Consider the following 18166-nt stretch of genomic DNA (forward strand, 5'->3'; position numbering starts at 1 on the left):
GTGGGCAGTGGTCTGAAGGGAGAGAAGTTGTTCCAGGGGTGGTGTGGAGGAAGAGGGAAAGAGATACTTGAAGGAGAACTGTTGGGAAGAGAAAGGGAGAAATGGTAGGCCTGGGGGAAGGAGGCAGGGGGAGAGATGGGGTGGGAGGCAGTTGGGTAGAGACAGGGAGAGAAGATGGATCTGAGGATGGAAGGGAGGTAGTGATAAATTTTAGGCCTGTGTATGGAAAGCAGAGAGATGCAGCATCTCTCTTTTTTTCCCTTTATTTCATTGTTCAGCATCAAGGGGGGAGGAAAGAAGAAAAACAGAAAAGAGAGGGAGCAAAATGTTGGACCATGGGGATAAGGAAGAGAGATGGACACATGGGAGGGCAGGAGGGAAGAGAGCTAAGATAAGAAAGGGGATGGAAAGAAAGGGACAGGGAGTTATAGCCTGACCAGTAGAGAGAGGGAAGGGGATTCTGAAAGTGGTGAACCACGTGAATGAGGTCAAAAGAGAGATAATGACAAGATGAGTGAGAGAGCAGTGAGTACGTAGTAGAAATGTGGTAATGGGGAGTAGATAGCAGGAAATAAGAGGCTGGGAAAGGAGTGAGATGGGAAATGGGAGAGCTAGGGACAGAGCAGATTGAGAATTGAAAGGTAGCTGAACATTTAAAAAGAAGAAGGGTGAGAAAGAAAGCAAGATTTGAGTGGACAGAGGCAAAAAAGAAAAGAAAAAGTTAAAGCTGAAAGGGAAAATCAATATGTTGGAGACAAGCATAAGGAGGAAATGGAACAAGAGGAGAAAAAAATGAACAGCAGCCCCTGGAAAGAGAATTAGTTGAAGATAGACAAAAAGCAGAAAGAGAAACTGGGACCAAGATGATGGAAAAACAAAATATCCAGACAAGGTAGAAAAAAAGTTTCTTCCCACCTGAGTGCAATTTACAAATACTTGAGCTATTGGGGATTCCCAAGCCCTGCACCTGAAGACATCTTCCTCCAGTCTGGCAACCCAAAATCTCCAAGCTTTGCAGCCAATGGCAATATCCTCAAGCTGCCACTGTTTTCATGCATGCAGGAAAGCCAAGGTGGGGGGGGGGAGGGCAGGGAGGAGGGAAGGCAGCAGCTCTGCAATATTGCTGCCAGCTGCAGAACTTGGGAAGTTTGAGGGGAGGAGGTGGCCATCAGTTGGTGAGGCTTTGGGATCTCTACTAGCTACAGCAGGGAGATGTTCATTTTGAGGGAGCCCAAGCTCAAAGTGGGAGGCCCAAAAAAGCAGTAATATTTACCTTGGCTGAACGATCCTCCACCTGCACCGCTGACAACTGATGCAGCATCCCCGCTCTGAAGAGGCTCACCGTAGCTGTAATAGAAGTGAATGGGAAAACTAGGAGCAGGCATCCCTGTTCATTAGAGTCGGGATGCGGAAGCCTGTGGCTGCTCCCACTGTCAGTGGTGCACGTGGAGGATCACTCAGTCAGGGTAAGCGTTATTGCTTTTTTGGGTTCCTCTCCACAGTGTCCCTTTAATGAAGGTTTATTATTAGATACGTACATCTTCTATATTAATGATTGCAAATTTGGGACCTGCTCAGCCCTTTTTTTTTGTTCATCAGCTAGTGTTAGTGCGGCCCCAGATTTCTTTCATCCCATGTGGCCCAGGGAAGCCAAAAGGTTGGACACTGCTGCCCTATTCCTTCACCATGAGCAAGGAGAGGTAATTTTCATAGTGTTCCAGGCCAACAACCCTATTCCCCACTCCTACTCCTTCACCGTAAGCAGAGGGGTAATTTGCATAGCACCAAATTTGAACCACCAAATTTCCCCGTCCCGCCCCATCCGCCTACTTTTTCGTGCCACTCGGCTGAAAAAAATTTCTGAGGAGAACACTGCTTTTGAATTTTCTTCGAGGGTCACTGCTTTCTCAGTAGCGATGCGTCATCTTGCCTGGCTTCGCACCATTAATATGGGTCCCAACATTCAGGATCATCAGGCCAATAATCCATGGTGAAGGCAATGACCTCTTTGATGAATCGATAGAGGCCGCCACCAAGAAGTTGTCTGAGCATGAGAAATCTTTTGCTTCCATCGTCAGACCAAAGCCTAAGCCAGCTCCTTCCAAGCCTTCTCGACCTCTTCCATCCTATCAGAGGTGTTATCCTCCGAGGGCAGCTCCTTACACTCGAGCACTTCCCAAGAAACCACAACAACAGCAGAAGCAACAGAAACCTCAGCTTTCTGCTGCACCAAAGGCTTCTCAGCCTTTTTGACAGTCTCAAACAGAGCATAACCTCCATCGTTCTGCCTCTGTCCTTTCCTCTTCCCATCGGAGATCATCTCCATCATTTTTACCATCGATGGGAGACCATTACATCCGACCTCTGGGTGCTATCAATAATCTCTTCATTTCACTCAGATTCCACCAGAGCTTCCTCTAAGAGAGTATCCTTCCAATCCATCCCAGACCGCCCTTCTTCTTCAGGAAGCTTAAGCTCTTCTTCGTCTCCATACCATTGAAGAAGTTCCCTTTGAACAGTAGAGCAGGGTTTTTTTACTCCTGTTACTTCCTAGTTCTGAAGAAGAAGGGCGATCTGCAGCCCATACTGGATCTCAGGGCTCTCAACAAATTTTTAGTCAAAGAAAAATTTTTCATGCTATCTCTGGCATCCCTTTATCCCCTTCTAGATCAGAACGATTGGTTATGTTCTCTAGATCTCAAGGAGGCTTACACTCACATCCCCATTCATCTGGCCTCCCGTCAGTACCTCAGATTTCGGGTGGGGAATCTGTATTTTCAGTACAGAGTGCTACCCTTCGGTCTGGCATTATTTCCAAGAGTGTTCACCAAGTGCCTAATGGTGGTGGTAGTAGCTCTGAGGAACCGTGGTCTTCAGGTGTTTCCCTACCTGGACGACTGGCTCATCAAAGATTCATCATCTCAGGGTGTTATTGTAGCAACCCAACGGACTACGTGGTTCCTACAAAGCTTGGGATTTGAAATCAACTTTCCCAAATCCCACCTTCAGCCCTCTCAGAACTTACAGTTCATCAGAGCTGTTCTGGACACTGTCCAACTCAGAGCATTCCTTTCTCAGCAGCATCTGGATGGTCTTCAGCTTTGCCGCAAAGTGTCTTCCCTTTCTTCACTCTCAGCGAAACACATGATGGTACTACTCGGTCACATGGCCTCGACCATTCATGTGACTTCTTTTGCAAAACCCTCAGAATTCCTCAGTGGACCCTGGCATCTCAGTGGGCACACGCTTGCGACCCACTCTTTCAACACATTACAGTTACTCTTTCGTTAAGACAGTCTCTTCACTGGTGGATGCTCTCTTCCAATCTCTCCAGAGGTTTACTGTTCCAGACACCCCCTCATCAGTAGGTTCTCATGACAGATTCCTCAACCTACGCTTGGGGGGCTCATCTCAATGATCTTCATACTCAAGGCCACTGGTCCAGCATGGATCATCAGTGTCACATCAATCTGTTGGAACTCAGAGCGATCTTCAGTGCTCTCAAAGCTTTTCAGCATCTTCTTCACGACCAGGTAGTCCTTATTCGGACAGACAATCAAGTCGCCATGTACTACGTCAACAAGCAGGGAGGAACAGGATCTCTCCCTCTTTGTCAGGAAGTTCTTACTTGTGGCAGTGAACAACTAGAGATACCGGGGAAGGCAAGGGGGCGCACATGCAGCAGGGGGAGGCATGGGAAGAGGTGGGGGATAGGAAAGGAGGAAGGATGTGGGTGTCCCCACCATGATGGTGCCCGGGGTGGATCACCACACCCACCTTATTATGCCACTGCCCACACTGAAAATGGAAGGCAGTAGCTTATCATCCAGGAGAAATATTTTTTTTTTCCATTTTGCCAGATAACAGAATTATTTAATTGAATTCAAAATACTTTTCATTCTACAGATACAAGTACATACAAGCATGATCTTGTTTCTGTTCCATATTAAAGTACTCATACCCGGAAGTGCTCAATTCATTAATATTACACACCTTAAAGTTTTTTTTAACACTATGCAGGCTCATCAATATTTTCTATTTCTCCTAACATCACAAAGCCTATATTTGACAGCAGATACCTCAGGTGAGTATGTTTTTTGATTTGGCAATATAAAGCTACGTTAAACATTGTTAAATTTCATTTAACAGAGAGAAATGTGGTAAAATGCTCTTTTGAGTGTGGTAGAATGTAAGATTAATTGTCTCAACCTGCCCAGTTTCGTAAGGCATTGCTTCATGTAATGTTGTAGGAGTCCTGAAAAGGAAAAAGTTATATTTAAAAGCACCAGTAGCATACTAAATTCTACAAAATTAGTTCAGTACGGGAATACTCTACAGAATGCTTTTTTTTCAGTTTATTTGATATGCCATCTCACATAAAAAGAAAATAACAAAGTGGTTTGCAATAAAAAAAATATAAATGTCATTTTGCCACTTTCCTATCCATTTACTTGACTAACATTTAAAAAATATGGTAACTGATTTGTTTAATATGTACAAGAGTATTGAAGGGTATTGAAGGTGGAAATTATCAACATGGTTTATTATTAAGAGATGTTATTTTACAGTGAACTTGCCAGAACAGGCTGCCAGAATACATCAAGCAACAAAAAGATTTATGTAAATTTTTTAAAAAATAGTTAAAGCATCACCTGTTTTGTAAGATGAAGAATGATGCCTTTTATATGAATTGGAAACTTTAATGTTTTTTATATTTGTTTTGTTATTTTATTAATTGTAATCTGCCTTATTTAAAGGCGGAATATAAATAATAAGCTATAAACTATTAGTGACTAGGGGGTCCCTTTTACTGAAGGACATTAAGCCCATAGCATGCGGTTAGGAAATGCAAACAGGCTATAACAGAAATGTGAAACGTTTTGTATTTTGTCTGTTTGCATGCGCTAACCCACTTGTTACTAATTGTTAAAAAAATACTTTTGGAAGAGAGTGTGTCATAAGAACATAATAACATAAGAATTGCCGCTAATGGGTCAGACTAGTGGTGCATCGTGCCCAGCAGTTCGCTCTTGTGGTGGCCCTTAGGTCAAAGACCAGTGCCGTAGCCTTACCTGTATACATTCTGGTTCAGCAGGAACTTGTCTAACTTTGTCTTGAATCCATGGAGGGTGTTTTCCCCTATAACAGCCTCCGGAAGAGCATTCCAGTTTTCTACCACTCTCTGGGTGAAGAAGATTTTCCTTACATTTGTACAGAATTTATCCACTTTTAACTTTAGAGAGTGCCCTCTTGTTCTCGCTACCTTGGAGAGGGTGAACAACCTGTCTTTATCTACTAAGTATATTCCCTTCATTATCTTGAATGTTTTGATCATGTCCCCTCTCAGTCTCCTCTTTTCAAGGGAGAAGAGGCCCAGTTTCTCTAATCGCTCACTGTACTGCAACTCCTCCAGCCCCGTAGCCATTTTAGTCACTCTTATCTCGACCCTTTCGAGTAGTACTGTATCCTTCTTCATGTACGGCAACCAGGGCTGGACATAGTATTCCAGGTGGGGTCGTATCATGGCCCAGTGTCATGGATGGAGAATAGTCATGGGATTGTTAACCAGCTAGCATGTTATAATTAATGCATGCTAACTGGCTATCACAGGACTAAAATGGGAGCATTTGGCACCTCCTAAACAGGGAGTAGAAAGTGCTCTTGCATTTTCTGCAGGTACCGTGCATGCTAGTGGGAACTAGTGCTGCCCGATTCACGATTCGAATCGGTTCACCAATTCACTTCGGGTGAATTGATTCGAATCGATTTAAATTTTAAAAAAATTGGCTTCCCGATTCGGACCCTTCCCCCTTGCCCCCTAAAGTAGGAGCCGCAGCGCTGCTCTTGCTGGCCAGCCGCTGCCGCACCTGTTTTAGAGGGCGAAGAGGGATGGTCAGTTGGAAAGTGCTGCTGTGCTGCTATCCGGCTTCCCCCCCTGGCCTCCCGCTTCCCCTCTGGCCTCCACGCACCGTTTACTTTATACATAGGTGCAGCCTGGAGAGAAGATCGCGGTACTAGCATCTTTTCATTCTGCTTGGAGCTGTTTCCTCTGCCGCGGTCCCACCCATCCTCTGACGTATGAGGCAGGATCGCGGCAGAGGAAACAGCTCCAAGCAGTATGCAAAGACACTAGTACCGCGATCTTCTGTCCAGGCTGCACCTACTATAAGGTAAATGGTGCGGGGAGGCCAGGGGGAACACGGAGGCCTTCCCACGGGGGGAGGGGGGGTGTGCTGTCCTTCGGGGTGGGGGGTGGGACAGGTCTTCAAGGGGGGGACATAGGCCATTTTTTTCAAAAAACAGTGCAAGCATTTTAATGAATATTCATGTGCCATAATTACTAGCAAATATATAGTTGGTACATGACATTGCCACTGGAGGGTAGTTATTGGCTGTTTTTTCTATCATAGGCCCATAAAATTGTTACAGAAAGAATGTAAAATTCACAAATGTTAGTTTTATCGGGGTAAATCTCATAAAACGGAGGGACCCCCCCCCCTAAAGAGAGTAGGTATTATCTTTCTTGTACTATAGTTAAACTCCTACTTTATTGAGCCCAGCATTTGAGTAGGCTTTTGAAAATAGCTATTTTAAACCCCTTTTACAAAACTATAGTACAGTTTTCAGCGCCAGCTGTTACCTCTGTAGCTGACACTAAAAACCGTGCCATGGTTCCATAAAAGGGGGGGGGGGGTTAGTTACACAGTGTGCATAAATCTGTTTGCTGCTGTAAAAATCTTCACATCAAGAGATGATGCATATAGGGAACAGGCCTTCAAGGGGGGGGACAGGCCTTCAAAGGGGGGACAGGCCAGGGATGGTGGCACAGGCCTTCAGGGGGGACAGACAGGCCTTTAAAGGGGAGGATAGGCCTTTAAGGGGGGACAAGCCTTCAAAGGGGGGGACAGTCCAGGGATGGTGGCATAGGCCTTCAGGGGGGACAGGCAGGCCTTCAGGGGTGGAGTGCAGGCCTTCAGGGGGAGGTGCAGGCCTTCAGGGGGCACAGACCTTCAGGGGAGGGAGGCCCTGATATAGAAGTACACGGAGGGAGGGAGGGAAGGGGGGTTCAAAGAGACGTGCATATGCTGGACTTTGGGGGGGGAGAAATGATGGGTCTAAAAATAGAGGAGAGGGAGAGAGATGATGGACAAAGAGAGGGGGAACAGAAAGGGAGAGAAGTTAAGTTGGACACAAGGGATGGTGTGGAGGGGGAAAAGAAAGGGAGAGATGGTGACCCTGGGGTGGTGGGGAAGGAGGGAGAGATGCTGGATGAAAGGGTAGTTAAGAAAAGGTGGATCTGTGCATGGAAATGAAAAAAAGGAAAGATGCCAGACTTCCAGGTGAGGGAAGGGAAACAGAAGGGGAGGACAGAGATAGAAGATGGATGGTTAGCACGGAGAAAGAAGAAAGAAGGAGACCCTGGCAAGCAAGTTATCAAAAGACAACCAGAGCCTGGGACCAACAAGATTTGAATAATGACCAGACAACAAAAGGTAGAAAAACTAATTTTATTTTCTATTTTGTGATTACAATATGTCAGATTTGAAACTTGTATCCTGCCAGAGCTGGTGTTAGACCGCAAACGTGTTAGACTGCAAATGTGAGCTAGGATTTAACAGAGAGAGGAAAAGTCTTTTTTGTTTGTTTATTTTGTTTACACCACAGCGCCAGTGTGGTTAGGAGAAGGCAAAGGGAGTGAAGAGGATATAAAATAAACCCACCAGGATGTTTGAAAAAACCCACCCAATTAGGCAGGAAAATCAAATCGAATTGAAAAACCAATTCAATAGACTGAATCGGGCAGCACTAGTGGGAACATTGGCGCACAAACTGCAAATAACAAAAAAGAAAAAGTCCTAAAATTATGCTGTGCTAAATCTGGGTTCAGCATGTGGTTAAATCCTGCATTACCATGCGTTAAGCCTAGATTTTTCTGTACTTTAGTAAAAGAGCCCTTCGGTCTCTCTGCATAAAATAGGACCTATGCTAAAATAGCACGACTTCTGTGACCCTCCTCAATTAACTTCAAGGCCTCTAGGTACTTGCTGAGATTTTGATGAATCGACAATCATAATTACCTCAATGCCATGCTTCCCAGAGCAATTCTGTAAGAATGCATAATTGGCCATCATCCATTTATTCAGTATATATGTACAGTAAGGGCAATTTCCAAAAGCAGTTTGCCTGATTAAGGGGCTCATTAAAAAAAAAAAAAAGAAAGAAAGATATTGAAAAGCTGTAATAAGGGGGTCTGCTGTCCAAAGTGTATTTTCAAAAAAATCCAAAAAAAACCCTATTTGTGCAATGCTACAGAGTGGGCATTCCCTAGGTATGATGGCAGTCAGGAGATGAGCGCGTTGGTGCGATAATGGATAGCAAAAGGATTTGTCTGGGCATGCCAAAACACATCCAAAGTTATACCTGTTTTAAAAGCGAATAAGGTGAGTACAAGTAACAAATTGGCTTTTGACCCACTAACGATCTGGTTGTGTTGGAGATTGGAGAGCTACTGAAGAAACGAGTGATTGTCTGAATAACTACAGAGTTACTGAGTGCTATATTGCCTGTCTACAGTAGCGTACTAACGGGTGCAAGCCCTGAGGGGGTGCTCCCGGCCTTGCCGTTCAGTCCCCCCCACCCCCGAAGGACCGCTCGCCCCCCTGGCCTCCCTGCACCACCTATGAAGCAGCCCGCAGCGGGATCGCGATGTCAGCGATCCCTGAACTGCTTCGGCGCTGCTTCCTGCGCCGCGGTCCCGCCCCTGGAGGGCTGCTTCATAGGTGGAGGCAGGCCTTCAAGGGGGAGAGGGGTTACAGACAGGCAGGCAGGCCTTCAAGGGGGGTGGATAGGCAGGCCTTCAAAGGGGAGACAGGCAGGCAGGCCTTCAAAGGGGGGACAGGCCTTCAAGGGAGAGGGAACAGGCAGGCAGGCTTTCAAGGGAGGGACAGGCCTTGAAGGGGGGGACAGGCAGGCCTTCAAGGGGGGGGGAACAGGCAGGCAGGCTTTCAAGGGAGGGACAGGCCTTGAAGAGGGGGGGACAGGCAGGCCTTCAAGGGGGGGACAGGTCTTTGGGGGGTGCAGGCCTTCAAGGGGTTACAGGCCTTCAAGGGGGGGGATAGGCCTTCAAGGGGTCAGGCAGGCAGGCAGGCCTTCAGGGGGGGGACAGGCCTTCAAGGGGGGGTGCAGGCCTTCGGGGGGGTGCAAGCCTTCGGGGGGTTGCAGGCTTTCGGGGGGGGGAGTGCAGGCCTTTAAGGGGGACAGGCCTTCAGGGAGGGGGGCCCTGGTGTAGAAATACACGGAGGGAATGGGGGGAGGGGTTTAAAGAGACGCGCATATGCCGGACTTTGGGTGGGAAGAAAGGGAGAGAAGTTGGACACAAGGGATGGTGTGGATGGGGGGATAGAGATACTGGATAGGAGGGTAGTTGGGAAAAGAAAGGGAGAGATGGTGGACCCTGGGGTGGTGGGGAAGGAGGGAGAGATGCTGGATGAAAGGGTAGTAAAGAAAAGAAGGCTCTGTGGAGGGAGATGAAAAAAGGATAGATGCCAGACCTCCTGGGGAGGGAAGGGATACGGGGAGGACAGAGATGGCAGATGGATGGTTAGCATGCAGAAAGAAGGAAGAAGGAGACCCTGGCAAGCAAGTTATCAGAAGACAACCAGAGCCTTGGACCAATAAGACTTGAAAAATAATCAGACAACAAAAGGTAGAAAAACTAATTTCATTTTCTGTTATGTGATTACAATATGTCAGATTTGAAATGTGTATCCTGCCAGAGCTGGTGTTAGACTGCAAACGTGAGCTAGGATTTAACAGAGAGGAAAAGTCCTTTTTGTTTCTTTATTTTATTTACACCACAGCGCCAGTGTGGTTAGGAGAAGCCAAAGGGGGGTGAAAAAGCTATAAAATAAACCCACCAGGATGTTTGAAAAAAAAAACCAACCAAACAAAAACACCCAATTGGGCAGGAAAGTTGAATCGAAAAACCAATTCAATAGGCTGAATCGAATCGATTTTTTTTTTTTTTTCTTGAATCGAGCAGCACTAGTTTGCACTACTGTCTTAGACTTTAGGACCTGGGATTGGAGAGAGATGGCATCCTCAGTACTTTATAATGCAAGTGAAACGAGGATTTGGTCAGACTTTTGAAGGGTCTGCAGAAGAAAAATATTGTATAGGCTGGGGATATGAGACAGCAGGAAACGGGAACTTTTCTTCCTTCTATTTTTGTGAATGGCAAGGCTGAGGATGTCAGAGAGTTCAGTTAAAATATGTGCTTTATAAGAAAATATAATAATGTGTTTTATAAAGTTTATAAGCATTGCTGGCCTACCCGGTGAGGTGTTCCTAATGGTGGTGGTGGTGGCGGCAGCTTGTCAATGTGTTGAGAGGAAGAGGTGGTCTGGGAAATTCTGCTGAGCAAACTCTGGGCCCATTTCCACCCCCCAGTTAGTCCACTCCACTCAACTGGTTCACACACTGAGTGAGTCTTTGGGTGTTGTGCCTGGGTAGTTGTTTTGGGATCTCTTCCAGTGGTTTGTCAGTATCTCCTTGTGGTCCAAGGAAGGAAACTTTGTTAACCTTAGCATTGACCTTCAGAATATGTATGTGTGGCATTAGGCTATGTAGTGATCGAAAGAAAAAAACAGACCTTTGCACATTTTTGCACTATATGGTGGGTGTATGAGGAGATTCACATTTCCTGCACAGCTAAGTCCTTGTGAAGGTACCTTGTTCTTTCTGTATTTGACATCTAGCAAGGTCTCTGTTTGGAAGGAAAGATCTAAGCTTAAAAATGAAGTGGCCAGAAATTATGGTAAAAGCAGATAGCATTGCTGATTTTAAGAAAGGTTTGGACAAATTTCTGGGAGAAGTGTCTGCTTGCCCTGGATCGGTGGCATGGAATGTTGCTACTCTTTGAGTTTTGACCAGGTACTAGTGACCTGGATTAGTTACCATGAGAATGGGCTACTGGGCATGATGAACCATTGGTCTGACCCAGTTAGGTTATGTTCTCATCTGTAGGGGCCTTTGTTTTCACTTCTTATTTTAATGTATTTTTTTTCTGGGAACTTATCAGTGTTTTTTAGAATGGGAACAAAAATGGAAGAGAATTAATGTGTGTGGAATGAAGTTTTTTTTACTAATTTCTTCAGCTAAATAATTAAATCCACTTCAACCAGACATAGGAGAACTCACGCACCATTCACACACCCTCCAATCAAAATTGTCAAAAGAAAAAAAACTGTTCGACAACCTGCTAACACTCGACCCCCAACTCTACAACCTATTGACCTTGACCACAAACTACAAAACCTTCAAAAAAGAAATAAAAACCCTTCTATTCAAAAAACACATAAAACCGAACTAACACAATCAGAACTGTCCCAAGCATCACCTGCAACTACTCCATATGTACTTCTGATGTCATGACAATTCAGACATAATTTATGTTATGTTTGGATTAATGGTTACATATATGAGGTTCAATAAAAGAAAATTTTCAGTGCCTGTTTCTATTATGACCATTTATTTTTCATGGTTATTACAAAAAATATTTTTTTACATGAGGAGGGGTGTCAAAAAATGATGGGCCCCGGGTGCCACATACCCTAGGTACGCCACTGCCTGTCTGTCTGTGTCCCTGCCTCAACCTTCACCTAAACAGCCCTGTACCTCTGCTTGACTCCTCTCTCAGCCCACACCCATACCTTGCAGATGCCTGCCACTCCACTCCCCCATCCCTCCTACTTAATAGTTGTCTCTCAACCACCCTTCCACTCCCACTCACTTACCTTGCTTTCTGTCGCTTTGTTCTTTGTCTGTCTGTACCATGTGCCAGGAGTTGCAGAGTGAGTGCTGATTGTCTCACCTGTGTCTGATGTTATTGGGTGTGTCTGGGGCAGTGAGTGCCTGGGTCCAGTCTGTGTAGGGATGGGAGCACTTCATGTGCTACACACTCACACAATGGTGTTATTTATTGTAGTTATTGGGGATAGTGGGCTGCCCTTATGGAGGTTGGTGGGCGTCCAGGAGCTTGTGGGCCACATGGAGAAGCTGGCACCTCTGTGGGGGTGCTCCCCTTTGGCCAGAGTAGTCACTCTTACTATCCTTATCTTGCTCCCTGGCATTTGACCTTGTGGACCATTCCCTCCTTTGTAGATTAAGTCAATTGGGTATTTCTGTTACTGTACTGACCTGGTTCTCCTCTTTTCTGTCTCAATGCTCTTTCAGTGTCTATTCTGATTCTGTTCAATCTCCCTCTTATTCCCTGGATTAAGGGGGTCACACAAGGTTCCATACTTTCGCCCATTCTTTTCAATGTATGTATTAGTCCCCTAGCAAATTTGATCCAGTTGTACAATATCTGTTTTTATATTTACACAGACAACATTCTTCTCCTTTTTCCCATCTCATCACTTCATATTGATCTGTATCCATTTGCTGCATGGCTCTTTTCGCATAAGTTTAAACCTAATCCTTACAAAACTATAGTTTACTAGATTACTGGTTTTCTAAATCAGTTCTCTAAATCAGCCTCAGATTCCTTTATTACTTTTTGATTGCCCAATCACTTCTGTTTTAGGTTTCTGATATTTAGGCATTTGGATCAACTGCAAATTATCCTTTACCCAACAGATCTCCAATGTTGTCAAAGATGAATTTTTTTACACTTCAACTGACGAGAGTAGGCAATGGAGGGGCGGGGATGGGATTAGGGAGGATTGGGGGTGGGACTGGGACATAACGGGGCAGGGATGGGTGGAACTGGTCGGACCTGGAGGAGGGTCTAGGGGGTCCGGATTTTCCATTTGGAAAATCTGGTTACTCTAATCAGGCAAGGACACTCCTCCAGGAGAGGATACGTGGACTCCAGACAGAGATGTGAGCTCCCATCTAGGGGCCAGCAACCCGTCATACTACCTCCCTTTTGTGGCTAGTGACAGCCATTGTTGGGCCATGGCTGCAGATTACAGTATGGCAGCAGACTCGCCCCTTCCTATCTGAGCACACTACCCAGGCTATTGTCAATGCTCTTGTAACCTCACGCTTAGATTACTGCAATCTAGACGCCACAAGGGGAATCCACTCCTACAGAAATTCCAGTGGATAAATCAGTGGACATGAATTTGTCTTCATTCTTGGAAAACTCCCTTGAGGTTGTCACCCATAGAACTACCATGCTGTTAACTCTAGCCTTGGAGAGTGATAGGGAATTTATTCTTCGTTTGTATTTTTGTCATATAAGTTTTTAGGCTCTAATGTTCAAGTTTTTCCAGATCTAGCTCAGAAAACCCAGAGACGTAGGAAAGAGTTCTTGTCCTTGAGGCCAAGAACTCTTGCTTTGGGGGCTACATTTCTTGTTAAATTTCCTGCAAAGTGTTATGTATCTTATCAAGATAAGAATTTTCTTTTCTTTGAGCCTAAACAACTCTTAGAATTTATTGGATCAAAAGAAAGGTTGGTAACCATGTCTAGCAATGTATGACCTACCAGCTGGCTGTAATTTGGGAATCTAATGCCGTGACCTTAATTAATTTTGTTATTTCTCCTTGGAAGTTTATTTCTTTTCTTGATCCTCATTTTTGTGGACTAAATAAGAGATAGTTAATGTTTCCTTTATAAGTTTTATTGAATATAATTTCTGGATCTGTAGCATCGTGCAAAAGCAATTCTTGTATTTAAAATTGAAAATCTTATAAATAAATAAAAAAATGATTACTGCAATCTACTTCTAACTGGTCTCCTGCAGTGTCGCTTCACCCCCTTACAATCTGTGCAAAATTCTGCTGCACGACTCATCTTCTATCAACCTCGCTATGCTCATGTCACCCCTCTCCTTAAGTCACTTCACTGACTCCCTATCTGCCATCGCATACAGTTTAAGAGTTTATTGTTGACCTACAAGTGTGTTCATTCTGCTGCCCCTCAATATCTCTCCTCGCTTCTCTCTCCTTATATACCTCTCAGAGAACTCCGTTCCTCAGATAAGTCACTCTTAGCTGTACCCTTCTCCTCCACTGCCAATTCCAGACTTCGTTCCTTTCATCTAGCTGCCCCCTATGCCTGGAATAAAAGCAGACTCAAAACACACCTTTTTGATATAGCCTTCAATCCTTAACCCTACTCCTCTGCTCTCTAACCCAGCCAGCTGAATAACCGTTCCCCTTAACTGTATTCATGACATCCTGTTTGTCTTGGCTGTTTAGACTGTAAGCTCTTTTGAGCAGGGACTGTTTTCTTCTTCTTTGTGACACTGTGCAGCACTGTATACATCTGGTAGCACTATAGAAATAATTAATAGTAGTAGTAGTAGCAGCATGGAGGTGGCCTGGGGGAGCATTTGGGAAGCTAGTTGGCACAGCTGCTGTCACACACCATGCAGCCCAATCACCCTCCCCTTTCCTTCAGATTCTGCTGCCTGCATGGGCATTGGCCATGCATATATGTGCACTGCACATATTGGCATGTGGTATACCCTTCCACCTTGGTGACACTGCTGTTTCAGTGACCTGTGCTGTAGGTCTAGGCCAGTGAAGCTACATCAGTGGCTTCTGTCCGGTGCATAGTTCACCTCCTCATTTTGTGAGTCAGACTGGGGGAGCAGTGACAGGGTTGAATACGGGAGTATAGGCTTTCCCGAGCAGGGGCCAACCCCATCATCCATCAGCCCTGCATCACAGGGTGTACTGCCATTAGTAACAAAGGAGAGATACGCACATTGTTATGCAAAACACTGGAAAACTCTATTTACACTAAACCCTCACTGTAACAGCATGGCAACTTGTCCATCATCTCTGTACAGTGGTAACAGCAGTTAATGAAGCTGTCTGTAAAAGGTGGATTTGGATAATGTTCCAAAAGATCTGGACTTAGTCACTGTTGAGGATGAGATAATGGACTTGATGGAGTCTGGCCACTCATGTCAGGTGCCATGACCCTCGGTGTCGGGGCCAGCATGGCACCAGCAGCTTCTAGAGGAGAGTGTGGTGCAGTGGTTAAAGCTACAGCCTCAGCACACTGCTCCTTGTGACCCTGGGCAAGTCACTTAATCCCTCCATTGCCCCAGGTACATTAGATAGATTGAGTACCTGAATCAATTCATGTAAACCGTTCTGAGCTTCCCTGAGAGAACAGTATAGAAAATTGAATGAATAAGTAAATAGATCAAGCTCATCAGCTGGACCATGACCTGAGTCTAGATATGGAGCTACTTCAACAAATCTCTGTACATGAGAGAGACAAACTGCTGGAACAGCTCAAGGGTATTAGGTCCAGCAGTTCCTCTTCCTCCTCTCCCTCCAGGGCAGGAATGTTCACACATGTGTCCTCCTCCTGCTTCTTCGCTGCCTGTCCCTCAGCCTCCTGTGAGGCGGAGGCAGACACTTGCCACTGCTCCATCTCTTGCTGCTGCTGCTGCTGCTCCTGCTCATCTTTTTTCTCCACTTCATGTACTTGCAGCATTTCCTCATCCTCCTCTTCTTGCTGCTGCTGCTGTTCCTATGCTTCCTTTTCCTCTTCTTCCTCCTGCTGCTGTTCAAGTAGGTCTGTGTGTATGACAGGTTTACCATTAGGATTTGCGCATGATAAATGGGTTGCATTGTAATACAGCTGAAGGTGAGGAGGCTGGGATGGGTGCAAATGTGGAGCATTGTGAGAGTGGTGAGAAAGGTCAGAGGGGAAAGGCCAATGAGAAGACTTGAGAGCAAACCCTGAAACCAGGGGTGGGGTGGGGGTTGGGATTGTTTGGGTTGGGCACATGTCTGTGTGGGGAACCCATGCTAGCTGTTGGGGATTAATGTGTTGTGGGAGGCTACAAATGCGGTTCTGAGTACTGGGGGATGGGCTGGGGCTGGGACAGGGGGAAGAGATATTGAGACATAGCTGGGGATTCCCTATGGTGCTGGAGAGGGATGTGGGTGTGTTTTAGGAGGCCCTTTGCTGCGGGCATTGAATGGACTTCAGGTGTGTTGCTAGTAGCCTTTTCTCCCAGAGCAGCAGCCTGGTCAGTGAGGCAGTCAGTGGTATGTGCTACGGTTATCGGTTAGGGGGTGTGAGCAGATATCTGTTGGAGAGGCCTGGGATGCTGTAAGGGCCCTCTGTGGGCAGCATGTGTGAAAACTGAGCATATGCAGAGGGGCTGTTTTAGGGTCAGCTCAAGGGAAGTGCTCAAGGGCTGGCTGCCCAAGGAGGAAGAAATCTTCAGCTGGTAGGGTTGAGGAGGAGAATGTGGTGTAGTGGTTAGAGCTACGGCCTCAGCACCCTGAGGTTGTAGGATCAAACCCTGCACTGCTCCTTGTGGCCCTGGGCAAGTCACTTAATCTTCCACTGCCCCAGGTACATTAGATATACCGTGAGCCCACTGGGGCAGATAGGGAAAATTCTTGAGTACCTGATGTGTAACCCATTCTGAGCTTCTTGGCCTGAGTCCAAATTCAGAGGGCCCTGGCCCAACCAGGCTCGCCCGCCCTTTACCATTGCATGTTTCAATAAGACCATATGCCATTTGCGCATAAGTGTTTTCCTAGGGCAGCATAACCCTGATGTAAATGGGGAGAATGAAAGTGTACTTTCTCTGAAAAAAAAAAATTGGGGGGGGGAAAATTTTTTGTGTGATGCTTTGAAATTTTGCAACAGTGTACAGCTATGTTCTGACACAGAGCTTATCTTTGAAACATGGTCATGTTGGCTTTTTTTGTGGAACTGTATATGTTGTACCCTATTTTCAAGGAACAGTAATTGTCAGATAAGTCCAATTTCTATATATTTTTAAATATAAAATATTGGTGAATAAATGACAAAAGACTGTTTTAAACTATTTATTATATAAAAATTGAGACTTATGAGTATAACAGATTTTAAAGCAGTAAATGAGGGTACTGTGTTCTGCACCAAGTGAATTTGCTGTGTATATTGGGCATTACTTACTACTACTACTACTACTATTAATTATTTCTATAGTGCTACCAGATGTACGCAGTGCTGTACAGAGTCACAAAAAAGACAGTCTCTGCTCGAAGGAGCTTACAGTCTAAACCAGGGGTGTCAAAGTCCCTCCTCGAGGGCCGTAATCCGGTCGGGTTTTCAGGATTTCCCCAATGAATATGCATTGAAAGCAGTGCATGCACATAGATCTCATGCATATTCATTGGAGAAATCCTGAAAACCCGACTGGATTCCGGCCCTCGAGGACCGACTTTTACACCTGTGGTCTAAACAGACAAGATAGGATGCCATGGATACAGTTTATGGGAATGGCTAATCTGCTGGCTAGGTTGGTGGGCAGTTGGGAGTAGGATTATAGATTGAAGGCTATATCAAAAAGGTAGGTTTTTAGTCTGCTTTTAAACAAGGGAAGGGGTGTGGTGAACAAACTCAGGTAGTTTATTCCAGGCTTAGGGGGCAGCTAGATGAAAGGAACGAAATCTGGAATTAGCAGTGGAGGAGAAGGGTACAACTAAGAGCAGTTTATCTGAGGAATGGAGTTCTCTGGGAGGTGTATAAGGAGCGCGAGGAGAGATATTGAGGGACAGCAGAATTAACATACTTTTAGGTCAGCAATAGGAGCTTGAACTGTATGCGAACGCGGATAGGGAGCCAGTGAAATGATTTAAGGAGAAGGGTGACATGAGTATAGCAAGGTTGGTAGAAGATAAGTAATGCAGCAGAGTTTTTCACAGATTGCAGGGGGGAGAGGCGGGAGACCAGTTAGAAATAGATTGCAGTATGGTAATCTAAGAGTGAGGTTACAAGAGTGTGGACAAAGGTAATGTGTGCAAGAGGAAAGGGTGAATTTTGGAAATGTTGTAGAGGTAAAAGCGACAGGCCTTAGCAGTTTGTTGGATGTGTGTGAAAAATGAGAGGTCGACATCAAAGATGACTCCAAGGTTACGAGCAGAGGAGACGGGAACAATGACAGTATTATCTACAGAGACGGAGAACAGAGGGTTTAGGAGCAGAGGGTTTAGGAGGAAAGAGAAGCAGCTCAGTCATGGATATGTGTAGTTTCAGATGACAGCAGGACATCCAGGCAGCAATGTCAGCCAAACAGGCAGAGACTTTTTCTTAGACTTTAGATGAAATTTCAGGTTTAGAAAGGTAGATCTGGGAGTCATCAGCATATAAGTGATACTGGAAGCCATGGGAGGAGATCAGGGCACCTTAG

General features: G+C 45.4%; 1 protein-coding gene across 2 annotated transcripts in view; it reads left to right on the forward strand.

Moving 5' to 3' along the window:
- Positions 1 to 3996: 3996 nt before the first annotated feature.
- The window catches only part of LOC117365650 (disintegrin and metalloproteinase domain-containing protein 10-like), a 129255-nt gene continuing 115085 nt past the window's right edge, over positions 3997 to 18166 (forward strand). For both annotated transcript variants that reach the window (XM_033956263.1, XM_033956264.1), the window contains exon 1: positions 3997 to 4084. In XM_033956263.1, coding sequence (XP_033812154.1) covers positions 4015 to 4084 — 70 coding nt within the window. In that variant the 5' untranslated portion in view covers positions 3997 to 4014. The remainder of the gene's footprint in view (positions 4085 to 18166) is intronic.

Source organism: Geotrypetes seraphini, chromosome 8 (genome assembly GCF_902459505.1).
Source record: "Geotrypetes seraphini chromosome 8, aGeoSer1.1, whole genome shotgun sequence".
Lineage (NCBI taxonomy): Eukaryota > Metazoa > Chordata > Amphibia > Gymnophiona > Dermophiidae > Geotrypetes > Geotrypetes seraphini.